This window comes from Heptranchias perlo, chromosome 9 (genome assembly GCF_035084215.1).
Source record: "Heptranchias perlo isolate sHepPer1 chromosome 9, sHepPer1.hap1, whole genome shotgun sequence".
NCBI classification, from domain to species: Eukaryota; Metazoa; Chordata; class Chondrichthyes; order Hexanchiformes; family Hexanchidae; genus Heptranchias; species Heptranchias perlo.
The window spans coordinates 22,311,547-22,325,935 of record NC_090333.1 but is presented as its reverse complement, the minus strand read 5'-3'; the positions used below and the strand labels follow the sequence as shown (position 1 = coordinate 22,325,935).

General features: G+C 45.6%; 1 protein-coding gene across 2 annotated transcripts in view; it reads left to right on the top strand.

Moving 5' to 3' along the window:
- The window catches only part of LOC137325191 (AP-1 complex subunit mu-1-like), a 56,376-nt gene that overhangs the window by 23,778 nt on the left and 18,209 nt on the right, over positions 1 to 14,389 (top strand). For both annotated transcript variants that reach the window (XM_067990001.1, XM_067990002.1), the window contains 2 exons: positions 3,177 to 3,307; positions 12,035 to 12,182. In XM_067990001.1, the coding sequence (XP_067846102.1) occupies positions 3,177 to 3,307; positions 12,035 to 12,182 (279 nt within the window). The remainder of the gene's footprint in view (positions 1 to 3,176; positions 3,308 to 12,034; positions 12,183 to 14,389) is intronic.

Genomic DNA, 14,389 nt, shown 5'->3' with positions numbered 1-14,389 from the left:
CACTCCTGCTCCACATGAAGATAAGTAAGGGCTGCTCGTTAGGCCACATGTAGAACTGATAATTCTGAGCAGAGCAGGCCCGGCCCGACGCCTGCTCCACTCCAGGCAGATGAATTTCTGGCAGGGAGGGTCTTCAGACAGGCGTGAGGCTCCTGATACGCAAAGAGCCTATCGCCTGTTTCAGGTGTGAGCTAGGACACCGCTTTTCCCAATATGGTAGTGCCACCAACGCAGATCGGGCATGGAATTCTGCGCCCCGAAATTGTTCCTTTTTGCTCCCGTCTTCCGCCCGGCTAATAGGTGTAATGAGGACCAATTTCTACCCCATACCTCCTGACCGAGCTGCTGCATCGTTATACTCGTAGTGAAACACGCTCTTAACTGGACTGCCCCGCTACCATTCTCACATTGAGACACAGCCCCTGACCGGACCGGACCAGACTGCCTCACTACCATTCTCACATTGAGAGACAGCCCCTGACCGGACCGGACCGGACCAGACTGCCTCACTACCATTCTCACATTGAGAGACAGCCCCTGACCGGACCGGACTGCCTCATTATTGCTCTCACCTTGAAACACAGTAACTGACTTGACTGCTTCAATATCACTTCGAGACATGGGGCTGGATTTTAACTCTGCAGTCCTGCCCAAAATTGAGCAGGTTGGCAGCAGAAAATGGAGCAATATCAGGCAGCTAGGCTGACTGGCGCCTCCCTGCTACGAACCTTCCCCCCGCCACCGTCCCCCATTCTCACCTGGATGACCATCTGACATCCCTTCTCCATCCACTGCATGTAAGTGGTGGCAGGAGGCCAGGCCCAGCTTCCTGCCTGATTTTGCTGCTATCCGCCCCTCTCACCACCAATCCCTGGGGATGCTTGTTGAAAGGTGGAGATGAGCCTGGGGTAGTGGCAGTAAGGCTCCGAAATTTGCAGATAGGGGGAGGAGGTCTGGTAGAGGACTCCTCTCCCTCCAATTCGGCCTCCATACTCTTACCCTTGTGGACCACAGTCTCTGCCGAGGACTTCAAAGACCTCGAGCTTTCTCCATCTTCATCTTCGGGGCTTTTGTGCCCCTATTATGTCTTTCGCCATATCTTCTGGTGCTGCAGCAACCTTCAGAACCACCTCATTTCACTTTTTGGCACTGGTAGGTTCCCTCCTGGTGGCAGGAGTCGTGCCAGGATCCTGCCCAGCCCTGCCCTACCCTGCAAGCCAAACGACTGGAAAATGGGTTGGGGTCAGGGTAGGCAACTCTGGTTGGGTGTATTCCTGGAGGTTTGATCATAGAATCATAGAATCATAGAAGTTACAACATGGAAACAGGCCCTTCGGCCCAACATGTCAATGTCGCCCAGTTTATACCACTAAGCTAGTCCCAATTGCCTGCACTTGGCCCATATCCCTCTATACCCATCTTACCCATGTAAATAGACATGTGACATCCAATCATGTGATAATTATGTGGTATTGGATCACATAGTATTGATCACATTACATTTGTCCACTGTTTGCAAATGTTATTGCATTTCCCTTAGTTGAGTGTCTCAGTATCACCAAAAGCCGAATTAAATATTTCAGTCTTTTTGTTTTGCAGTATACAAAGATTTCAGTGAGATGAATTACAGCATAATTTATAAATCAAAGCAAGTCTGGCTAACCCATTTCCTGAGCTGCTTTTGACTTGCTGCTGAACTTAACTTCTCTACCAAGAGAGAACTTTCCACCAATCCAACCAAATCCTTTTATACTCACATTCCCTGTTTTTCTCTCACATTTCTTGTTTTCCCCTCACATGACCTGCATTTTCCATCACCACTCATGGTCCTGTCCTTTGCCTTTGCCCGTTAACCTGGCCCCACCTTCTCCCTTCCTGTCAATCTGTTGCCCCCCCCCCTCAACGTGACCGATCTAGCCCAATTCACTTTTTAGGACTGCGTGGGTAATTTAATTGAAGAGAGAAATGGAATACTGCAGGGCCGAAAGTTATTTCCCAGGTTTTCACCCCTCTCAAGTCTGTCTGAGGTGCACAGGCCCAAAGTTCTGCTTTTCTCCCTTTTCTGATAGCAACAGTGCCCCAGAGAGGAACCCTCAATTCCAGGGGACTCCCGGACAATCCGAAAAATTTGGCCACCCTAGTTCAGGGTGTAGTGGGAGGGGTGGGCAGAAGTCCTGCCTTCCTGTTACTCCACTCCAAAGAGGAGAATCCCGCCCACAATCCCTGACTCCAACAGTGAAACACGGTCCCTGACTGGACTGCCTCAATATTGCTCCCACATTTGACAAAATCTAAAATTAATAGTTAAAAGTGCTGAGTTATTGTTTCCTGATTTCCTCTTATCATAATCCCTGACTGGACGACCTCACTAATACTCTCACACTGATACAAGATCCCCAGACGGAGATAGTGACTCACTCTCATTCTCACAATGGGTCAAGATCTCTCGAACCAGTTCTTGACCGGACTATCTGGGGGTGACTTCAATGGAAAGGATAATCAGGGCTGGGCGTAAGATGGGTGACCGATCTGCCACCGCCCATTTTGCAACCCTGCCGAAGTTGAACTCACCTCCTCTGAGTTTCACTTTCAAAATGAGGTGTAGATTATATAACTACTGGTCAGCTGCCCATCCCGGCGGTGAAGAGGCCGGGGCCATTTGAGACCTGGGCCTCAGTTAACTAGAATCGGTGAACTGCAGGTGCCAAACGGGTACCCCGATGCAGGAGCTCAGATTATTTTTGTGGGATCCGGAGGAGCTCCTTCTCCTCCTGGCCCCACAAAAATAATTTGAAACTTACTTTATTCAGGCCTCTTTTGCTCTACCACCAGTAAAAGCGGCCGGAGAGTACATGCTGCAGGCTCTGACTGGTTCTGTCTTAAAATGGCAATAATGGGCCTATGTACGTCATGGGAACCTGATTTGCATATTAAAAGGGGCCTATCGCCTGAAACAGGCAGACGCTTCAGCCGCCCAGTGGCAGGCCCCTGTAAAAATGGCAGCGGCCGAACCCCATTTTAAGGCCGTTGCCATCATGTTAACACTGATTTCAGCCCCTGAGAGTCCTGACTGGACTATCTCCTTACTGAACCACAGACAGCTTATCTGTTTAGTCATTGTTGTTCAGACACTATTTGATTATCATTTTGAAGACCATCATTTGTATCATCCTCAGGTTTTCACAGAATATTTTAAAGAGGTCGAAGAGGAAAGTATTCGGGATAACTTCGTTATTGTTTATGAGCTTTTGGATGAGGTGATGGATTTTGGATTCCCACAGACGACCGATAGTAAGATTCTCCAAGAGTGAGTGCAGAACAGAGCAATTTATTTGTTTTAATCTATTTACCCAAACTGATTAGCTTATCTATCTGCCTTTAGTTTGCTCCCTTCTTTCCTCACTTTTCTTTCTCGGGGCCAATAACCTTATCAATTTCTTTTCAGTGCTAGGAATAACTGTATTGTGACACCACCTAGAAAGATCAGATTTGTTAAATTTTTAAAAGTGATTCTTTGTGCTGAATAGTACTTTTTCTGTCATAGTCTACAGCAGCCATCAGCGTCTGAATCCTAGGGCACACTAATGTGTCCCTGCTATTGAAGGTAGTATCTGCAGGCTGATTGATGGTTTATTGCAGCGTGTTATGGATTGTTTATGCTGGACATCCTGGACTATAAGTATTCTACCAGTGTTTGAAAGCAGTTTCCTCTCTATTCCCCTGCCAAAATCAAATGGATTGTTAAATCATGCAGACACTGAGAAATGGCAGTGTAGAATGCAACCTACCTCTCCAATAAACACTATAGTTAATCTTAATGGCTTCAGGCTTATTTCTTACTATTTAATTCAGGAACAGCAGTGGGAATCACGGATCAATGTCCTAAATGGATTAGGAGTTCAGCATGGTCTTTCATACTTTCTCATTACTCCTTTTTTTGCTTTGTGCTGATTCTTTATGACAATTTTCTTCCCTTCCCTTCACTTCCACTCCGCGTGATCCGCAGAATGTTCTTTGGGAGAGCATGGGCATGAATTTAGCCTGGAAAAACGGGTGAGTTGGGGGCAGGGTTGGGGGGGATGCAGTAAAAATTGCAAAAATCTAAAATCCGCCTCCAACCAGCCCATTTCCATTTTTCACGGAGGTGGGATGAGGGGCGGGCTCTCAGGAGGCGGGTCGGGCACTAAAAGCTTTTAAGGAGGCTGTGGGCCTCCATTTTCAAAACCTTTTTGATTTTAACTCCCGGGGGCCGGGATTCCCGGGCCTTCGTCTTCACGCCATGCAAAAGGAGGCGAGAAGGCCCAAAACAGCAGGTAAGTGTCTTTATAGCACAACTTGTGGGCCCGGAGGAACAGGAGTGCTTCCCCCAGACCCAGCAAGCCTACCTGCAGCGACCCCCACAACGATCCCCCCCCCCCCCAAGATCGACGACCGCCCCCACAATCCCGCCCCCCCCCCCCCCCCCCCCCCCATGATCGCCAACTCCCGCTATGACCCCTGATCCCAACTCCTCTCCCCCGGTGACTGATCCTCCCCCCCATGACCCCCGATCCTCCCCCCCATGACCCCTGATGACTGACCCCTCCCATGACGACTGACCCCTCCCATGACGACTGACCCCCCCCCCCCCCGGTGACCCCCATGCCAGTCGATGCCCCCCCATGCCCCTCTCCCACCATCCATTCCATCCAACATTTACCTGTTCATGTTCTCTTCTTTCTTCTTCTTCCATCCAACTGAGACCAGCCTGTCAATCAAGCTGGCCTCTCAGGCGGGAAACCGTCAAAAAAAAAAGACATCCTTATGTCAAAATGGTAAGGATGTCCAGGAAACCCGTATTTCCGGGTTTCCTGTCCACAATTCAAACCCCCCCGCCCCCTTCCCAGCTCTGGGCTAAGATTCTGCCCGTGTTCCATCGCATGTGTATTGGCGATGTTATCTCAGGCCAGGAATGAGTTAACTCACTGTAGTTCACTAAAGTCTGACCTGCTCCATAAACTGCGGTAGTGCGCACAAGAGACAAATATTCCAGGCGTGGCAGATTTCAGTCTATTTTTTCCTCCTCTCAGAATATTTTTTTAAAATTAATGAAACCAGGAAAAGTTAGAGATCTGATGTTATGCTACCAGCAGAGGTCACTAGCACATTCTCGTACTTGCTCCGATTAATACAGTGCAAGTATTCCAGTCCATTTTTTTATTCTACAGTGGAATATCTTTACAAAGAAAGGAAAATAAACATCACATGTTCGCTTATTTAACCTTGTGGAACATCCACCTGCATCTTATTCCTGTTGGGTTGGAAATGTAGAGTTCATTTACATGGGTATCGGTGATGTTTTGTCAGGCCAGGAATTTGCTAACTCACTGCAGTTCACTAATGCCTGACCTGTTCCATAAACCGCAGTAGTGTGCAGGCATTTAATTCAACCACTCCTCACTGTTTACTGAGTCCCAGCCATCCACGTTTACATTCAGGCTCCAATAATTACTTCACTGCTGCCAAAGGCAATGCTGAATTGCATCTCAACTTCCCTAACTGAATAGCATCTGCAGGAGTTCAGAAATCAAACTACAGTTGTAGTGATTAAGGCTCTATTATCCAAATACATATTTACGCAGCAGAGGTTGATGAAGGTAATGCTGTCACTCATTTGGTAAGCTCCTGATTGAATGTAGAGGCTTAACAAGTTAGAATATGGGGGCTGAAGACACACACAGCGATCTTTAAAATAGGAGTGATTACTCTTCAGTATTATTCAAACCTGGTTCCTTACACACAATTGGTTACTCACTCAACTAACCCCTGATCCCATAGGAACAGGAAAAGGCCATTCAGCTCCACGAGCCTGTTCCGCTATCCAATTAGATCATGGCCGATCCCACTTCATAATGGTGTTTAGTGTAGGGTCAGATCCAGTAATACAGATCACCTCAAATTGTATTGAATGTTGCCACACCAGTAACTGTAATCTAGTTTTGAGCCTCAAATTGTGATTTATGAATCAGAAAAGGTCAATCTTGGTTTAATACAAGTTACATAAGAACATAAGAACATAAGAAATAGGAGCAGGAGTAGGCCAATCGGCCCCTCGAGCCTGCTCCGCCATTCAATAAGATCATGGCTGATCTGATCCCAACCACAAATCTAAAGAACACAAGAAGTAGGAGCAGGACCCAGCCACTCAGCCCCTGGTCCCTCTCCGCCACCCACAGGGCATTGACCGATCCGAACTCAGCTTCATGTCCAATTTCCTGCCCGCTCCCCATAACCCCTAATTCCCTTTACTTCTAGAAAACTGTCTATTACTGTTTTAAATTTATCGAATGATGTAGCTTCCACAGCTTCCTGGGGCAGCAAATTCCACAGACCTACCACCCTCTGAGTGAAGAAGTTTCTCCTCATCTCAGTTTTGAAAGAGCAGCCCCTTATTCTAAGATTATGCCCCCTAGTTCTAGTTTCACCCATCTTTGGGAACATCCTTACAGCATCCACCCGATCAAGCCCCTTCACAATCTTATATGTTTCAATAAGATCGCCTCTCATTCTTCTGAACTCCAATGAGTAGAGTCCCAATCTACTCAACCTCTCCTCATATGTCCACCCCCTCATCCCCGGGATTAACCGAGTGAACCTTCTTTGTACTGCCTCGAGAGCAAGTATGTCTTTTCTTAAGTGTGGACATCAAAACTGTATGCAGTATTCCAGGTGCGGTCTCACCAATACCTTATATAACTGCAGCAATACCTCCCTGTTTTTATATTCTATCCCCCTAGCAATAAAAGCCAACATTCCGTTGGCTTTCTTGATCACCTGCTGCACCTGCATGCCAACTTTTTGATTTTCTTGCACTAGGACCCCCAGATCCCTTTGTACTGCAGTACTTTCCAGTCTCTCGCCATTAAGAAAATAACTTGCTCTCTGATTTTTCCTGCCAAAGTGCATAACCTCACATTTTCCAATATTATATTGCATCTGCCAAATCTCCGCCCACTCACCCAGCCTGTCTATATCCCCTTGCAGGTTTTTTATGTCCTCCTCACTCTCTACTTTCCCTCCCATCTTTGTATCATCTGCAAATTTTGATATGTTGCACTCGGTCCCCTCCTCCAAATCGTTAATATAGATTGTAAAGAGTTGGGGACCCAGCACCGACCCCTGTGGAACACCACTGGTTACTGGTTGCCAGTCCGAGAATGAACCATTTATCCCAACTCTCTGCCTCCTGTTCGATAACCAATCCTCCACCCATGCCAGAATATTACCCCCAATCCCGTGATTTTTTATCTTAAGTAATAATCTTTTATGTGGCACCTTGTCGAATGCCTTCTGGAAGTCCAAATACACTACGTCCACTGGTTCCCCTTTATCCACCCTGTACGTTATATCCTCAAAGAACTCAAGCAAATTTGTCAGACATGACTTCCCCTTCATAAAGCCATGCTGACTTTGTCCTATTAAATTATGCTTATCTAAATGTTCCGTTACTGTCTCCTTAATAATAGACTCCCAAATTTTACCCACCACAGATGTTAGGCTAACTGGCCTATAATTTCCAGCCTTCTGCCTACTACCCTTTTTAAATAACGGTATTACATTAGCAGTTTTCCAATCTGCCGGGACCTCTCCTGAGTCCAGGGAATTTTGGAAAACTATCACCAAAGCATCCACAATCCCTACTGCCACTTCCCTCAAGACCCTAGGATGTAAGCCATCAGGTCCAGGGGAGTTATCCGCTTTGAGTCCCATTATTTTACTGAGTACCATCCCCTGAGTGATTTTAATCGTATTTAGCTCCTCCCCCCGTAAAGGTTTGTCCAGTGTTGGGATATTCTTAGTGTCCTCTACCGTAAAGACTGAAACAAAATATTTGTTCAGCATTTTTGCCATCTCCATGTGTCCCACCATTAATTTCCCGGCCTCATCCTCTAAGGGACCTACGTTTGCCTCAGCCACCCTTTTTCTTTTTATATAACTATAGAAACTCTTTCTATCTGTTTTTATATTTTTTGCTAATTTCTTTTCATAATCTATCTTCCCTTTCTTAATCAATCCTTTAGTTACTTTTTGCTGTCTTTTGAAGACTTCCCAATCTTCTATCCTCCCACTAAGTTTGGCTACCTTATATGTCCTTGTTTTTAGTCGGATACTATCTATGATTTCTTTACTTAGTTATGCTAATAAATTCATTAGTCCTGAGAAATCCTTGACTTTCTGTAGTGAGCTGTATATTTCATCAACTCATTGGTATTTTTCTTCCTGTATCTAATGCTTGACTTGCTTCGATTTCATTGACTCAAAAGCAAATGAAAAATAAACGAGGCCGAAATCAATGTTTTGGATCCTAAGCAATGCCATCCACCTTTGCCAGTTTTGTCAGGCCCTATAATCCCTGAAGAATCTCGTCAGGAGGCGTCCAAAAGTATTTTGCTGTTTAATCTTTATACAAAGTAGCAAACAATCCTACAATGGTCTGTGCCTTTATAACTTTAACCATCCCAGTATCACTCTTCACCATTTTGTCTTGGGTATAGTGTGGAGGGGTGTGCAGCCTTCTAGTTCCAAACCATGTTTCCTTGTATATATGTAGTTGTGCACTGAAGTGCATTATGGTGACAGTTTTGCAGAACGGTGTGATTGATTTCCCCTCCCCAGGGAGAGTGGAGCATTTGGAAATGAGCACCAAATATTTGTATCCCATTCCCATAAGCATGGCGGAGCTCCGCGTATCCCATTTCCAGAATGATGATGTGGTTCACTGTATCCCATTCCCATTAACCATGGTGCAGCTCAGTGTATCCCATTCCCATTAACCATGGTGCAGCTCACTGTATCCCATTCCCATTAACCATGGTGCAGCTCAATGTATCCCATTCCCATTAACCATGGTGCAGCTCAATGTATCCCATTCCCATTAACCATGGTGCAGCTCAATGTATCCCATTCCCATTAACCATGGTGCAGCTCAGTGTATCCCATTCCCATTAACCATGGTGCAGCTCAGTGTATCCCATTCCCATTAACCATGGTGCAGCTCACTGTACCCCATTCCCATTAACCATGGTGCAGCTCAGTGTATCCCATTCCCATTAACCATGGTGCAGCTCACTGTACCCCATTCCCATTAACCATGGTGCAGCTCACTGTACCCCATTCCCATTAACCATGGTGCAGCTCACTGTACCCCATTCCCATTAACCATGGTGCAGCTCAGTGTATCCCATTCCCATTAACCATGGTGCAGCTCACTGTATCCCATTCCCATTAACCATGGTGCAGCTCAGTGTACCCTATTCCCATTAACCATGGTGCAGCTCAGTGTATCCCATTCCCAGAACCATGGTGCAGCTCAGTGTATCCCATTCCCATTAACCATGGTGCAGCTCACTGTACCCCATTCCCATTAACCATGGTGCAGCTCACTGTACCCCATTCCCATTAACCATGGTGCAGCTCACTGTACCCCATTCCCATTAACCATGGTGCAGCTCAGTGTATCCCATTCCCATTAACCATGGTGCAGCTCACTGTATCCCATTCCCATTAACCATGGTGCAGCTCACTGTACCCCATTCCCATTAACCATGGTGCAGCTCAGTGTATCCCATTCCCATTAACCATGGTGCAGCTCACTGTATCCCATTCCCATTAACCATGGTGCAGCTCAGTGTACCCTATTCCCATTAACCATGGTGCAGCTCAGTGTATCCCATTCCCAGAACCATGGTGCAGCTCAGTGTATCCTATTCCCATTAACCATGGTGTGATTAAATGTATCCCATTCCCAAAATGAACATGGAGCTCAGTGTATCCTGTTCCCAGAAGGATGGTGTGCCTCAGTGTATCCTATTCCCAGAATGAATGTGGAGCTCAGTGTATCCTGTTCCCAGAAGGACAGTGTGCCTCAGTGTATCCTATTCCCAGAATGAATGTGGAGCTCAGTGTATCCTGTTCCCAGAAGGATGGTGTGCCTCAGTGTATCCTATTCCCAGAATGAATGTGGAGCTCAGCGTATCCCATTCCCACAATAATTTAGCTGGTAGAAACATCCGAGTTGCAATTTGTTGAGACTTGCTGTGAATGTATTTAAGCCATGAAAGGGGGAATTCTCATTATACTGAACAGCTGCTGCTCTTTAGACTTTCTCAGGTGAGTGTGAATGCCCTCTATAGAGAATTCACTGTTCTACTGTAAGCTGTAAACAATATTATTTTGATGATATCCTGAAGCTCCTTGAACACACATTTGTGTTTTTAACTTATTGGCACAAACCACTGCTAGGGATGATGTGAATACATACATTAACATTTTTATGAATTGTTAATGTATTTTCCTGATCAAATTGTAAAAATAAGTGATATGTGGTTCAGACTGAGGGTATCTCAGTTCAGGAATGTGCAGGGAGAGGGTATGGGCCTTGGTGTTTTGGAGCTCCATTCTATTGTATTATAGTATGGGAGGAAATGGGTTAATTGCTAGGTACCCTATATTTCCTGATCTTGACCAATGAGGGGAGAATTCTAGTATTGATCAGTGATGTTCACATCGACCTGGTATAATTTTACAATAGAGCATTGCACCTAATAAAACTTGACCCACCTTAAGATGGAGGGGCTGTCCCCAACGTAGAACAATTAAAACAAAGACACTACCTCATATCGTGTTCTTTTGCTTGTGCTGACCTTGGGTGGTGTGCCTAAAGAATGTTTCTGCATAGAATGGACTGGGTGTTCTAAACAAATCCAGCATTAATCTTGTTCAGAGATACAGAGACAGGAGGAGCTTGGTTACAGCAAGTAGCTTAGGGATTGGAAAGGCAGCAGTCCAGCAGAAGAGGGTGACTGGATGTCCATTCTCTCAAACAGTGCGTGAGAGAAAAATCAGCATCTGAATGGTTACATTTCAAAGTTTTGCATGGAGGGGCGGAGTTGGCAGCCTACCAGCTAACTATTAAAGACAATCTGGGGCACATTCCACAAAGTGATATGTAATGTAAGCATTGATGGACGCAAACCTGCCTGTACAATATTCATAAACAAAGAGTTTCACATTCGGGTTCTACAATCGGCATAGGACCCCAATTTGCAAATTTAAAGAGCCTAACACCCTGGCAAGCGTCCTGGACAACTAAAGCTCACCGAAAATAATATGGCGCCTGGCATACATTTGGTCCAGATCGGGCGCAACAGACTGCAATGTGAAATTCAGAATGCCCATTTTATGGACACAAAACATGGCAGATGTAAGTTGAAATTCTCCCTCATCAAAGTTTGTGCCGGAGTTTTTCTCCATATGAGCCACCTGGTCTAATCCATACCTCCTACTCAGGTGCCAGCCATGGCTCAGGGGGTAGCACTCTCACCTCTCAAGTCAGAAGGTCGTGGATTCAAATCCCACTCCAGAGACTGAAGCACAAATCTAGGCTGACATTGCAGTGCAGTACTGAAGGAGTGCTGTGCTGTTGGAGATGCCATCCTTCAGATGAGATGTTAAACCGAAGCCTTGACTGCCCTCTCAGGTGCACGTAAAAAAATCCCATGGCACTATTTTGTGGAAGAGCAGGGGAGTTCTCCCCGGTGTCCTGGCCAATATTTATCCCTCAACCAACACCTAAAATAGATTATCTGGTCATTTATCTCATTGCTATTAGTGGGACCTTGCTATGCACAAATTGGCTCCTGCGTTTCTCACATTACAGCACTTCAAAAATACGTCAATGGCTGTAAAGTGCTTTGGGACGACCTGAGGTCATGCAAGTCTTTCTTTCTTTTACTCACTCCTCATATCATTCAATATTCCTCTTTTTGATACATACCCTGTTAAAAGAATTTATCGGCTTGGTTTCATTGATTTTGCAGAGAGTGTTGTTGGGATGTACTCAACCATGTCAGTATCTTGTAAGTTTAAGTGTGTAGTTGTATTACTGAAACATGCCAAGATGCAGCTCAGTGACGAAATGTGTTTTAATTCTACTTTAGGAGAATTCCACTGATCATTTAATGGACTCTTTCTATTTATAACCCTTGATTTTCAGGTACATCATCCAGCAGGGACACAAGCTGGAAATTGGAGCACCACGTCCCCCTGCTACCCTCACAAACGCAGTGTCTTGGAGATCAGAGGGTGTAAAGTACAGGAAGAATGAAGTGTTTATTGATCTAATCGAATCTGTCAATTTACTGGTGAGCAGCAGTGACTGTAACAGTGGCTCTTTGCAAGTCACCTCATTCTTCTAGAGTGCATTGCACAGGGAGAGAAGAGATAGCATTAACACAGTCTGACAGCAGTGCTGTGGTAAATGGCATCCCTTTTCTAATATGGTCACCATTTATGTGGGATTGTAATGTGTGTTTCGTTTTTTTGTAAAAGGTCCCAAACTATGTTGCCACTGATCTTACGAATTAGACTACAAATTCTTGGTGGTTAACTTCAGGCTCTGAATATAGGTTAATATGTTAGGGAATAGGGTGTTATATAAGCTGATGTACATACATAAATAAAAGTAGAATATTGAAGAGATAAAGGCTTTCCTGCTCCTCCCAACCATCAAAATTAACAAGTTATAAATACTTTCTCAGGGTTAGTGGCATCAGTCACTTCCTTAAGTGATCAGAATGTCTTACTTAGAATCATAGGGCTAGAAATTGGGCCATGTAATGCCCATTGTTTTGGTGCTACGCGGCCTCTTGATGTGCCATGATGGCGTCTTGGCTGCGCACACGCATTTGTAGCGTGACGTGCGCCAGCCGCCATCTTGGTATAGGTATTAGCTGGTGCGCAGAGAGCGAATGCCGGCAGCATGTAAAGTAGGGAGAAAATGCATACAATCAGTGTGCAACGCTGATTTAAGTTGGTAGGATGTGTCACTTGACACTTGCATTCACTCACCTTGACCACTCGTGTCAAATCATTGAACTTCTTTCGGCACTGCACCCACATGCGTGGTGCCGTGCTCCTGGTGTTCACTTCCTGGGCCACAGCCTCCAAATGCCTGCGGAGCTGGAGTCTGGAGGGTCTTCTGCCACCCTGTGGGTACATGTTGGCTCGCCTTTCGTCCATCCCCTCCATCAGGGTCTCCAGTGCATCGTCGGAGAAGTGTGGGGCCCTCTCTCGCACCGGTCTCATGATCCTTCCGGCCATCTTTCCCTCCTCCCAGTGAACTGTGCATGTGCCATTTAAAATGTGTGTCTGCACCTTTAAGAGGTACAGGCTGCTGATGACGTGCGCTGTGCACACCCCATTTCGGGCTTCCTGATTCCTTGTGCAGCCTCTCAGCAGCGCTGTTAACGCTGAAGCTATCATGCTAATTAGCAGGCAGCACGAAGTTCACGTACTGTCTGCGCAGGGGCCACCGGGCGCTGGTTAGTTGTGGATCGCGCTACCCGCGCCCGATTATTGGCGTTATCTAATTTACCCCCCGTCGAATCATACAGCACAGAACGAGGCCATTCGGTCCATCGTGCCTGTGCCGGCTCTTTGAAAGAGCTATCCAATTAGTCCCATTCCACTGCTCTTTCCCTATCGCCGTGCAATTTTTCTCCCTTCAAGTATTTATCCAATTCCCTTTTGAAACTTACTATTGAATCTGCTTCCACCAACCACCCTTTCAAATAGTGCATTCCAGAACATAACAACTCGCTGTGTAAAGAAATTTCTCCTCTTCTCTCCTCTAGTTCTTCTGCCAATTATCTTAAATCTGTGCCTTTTGGTTACTGACCCTCCTTGCCAGTTGGAACAGTTTCTCCTTATTTACTCTATCAAAACCCCTCTTGTGAGTCAATGTGAGTCAACTTCTGTAAAAGTTGACCCACATTTCCCTATATCCACATGTATGATAGTTTAACCCAGGGGTGTAACCTTGTGATTTGGACCAGTTGCTCGTGTCTTTTGCCCGTGTATTTCTTCAATTTCTCCGAAGGCAGACCGAGATACCACTTGGCGAGATGACACTTGATATGAATCATTAAGCTCCTTCATTTCCCATCGGGTGAACATATGGAACAACAGTTACAAATGGATTTACTGATTTCTATCAATACAGGAGGAGAAGAGGGACTTGAGGTCTCAGGTTCATAAGGCATTGAAAGTAGCACCTCGAGTGGGTGAGGCCATCAAAAAAATAATGGAATACTGGGTTTTATGGCAAGAGATATAGAATATAAAAGTCAAGATATAATGGTGAATCTATATAAAACCTCAGTAAGACCACAGTTGGAGTACTGTGTGCAGTTTTAGGCTCCATGCTATAGAAAGGATGTTGAGGCAATAGAGAGGGTACAGCACAGATTCAGTAGGATGCTGCCTGGTATAAGGAAATACAAACACGAAGTGAGTTGGTCCTGGATTGGGAACAGGCCGGTAAGTTTTCTGGGAGGCCATTTTAACTACG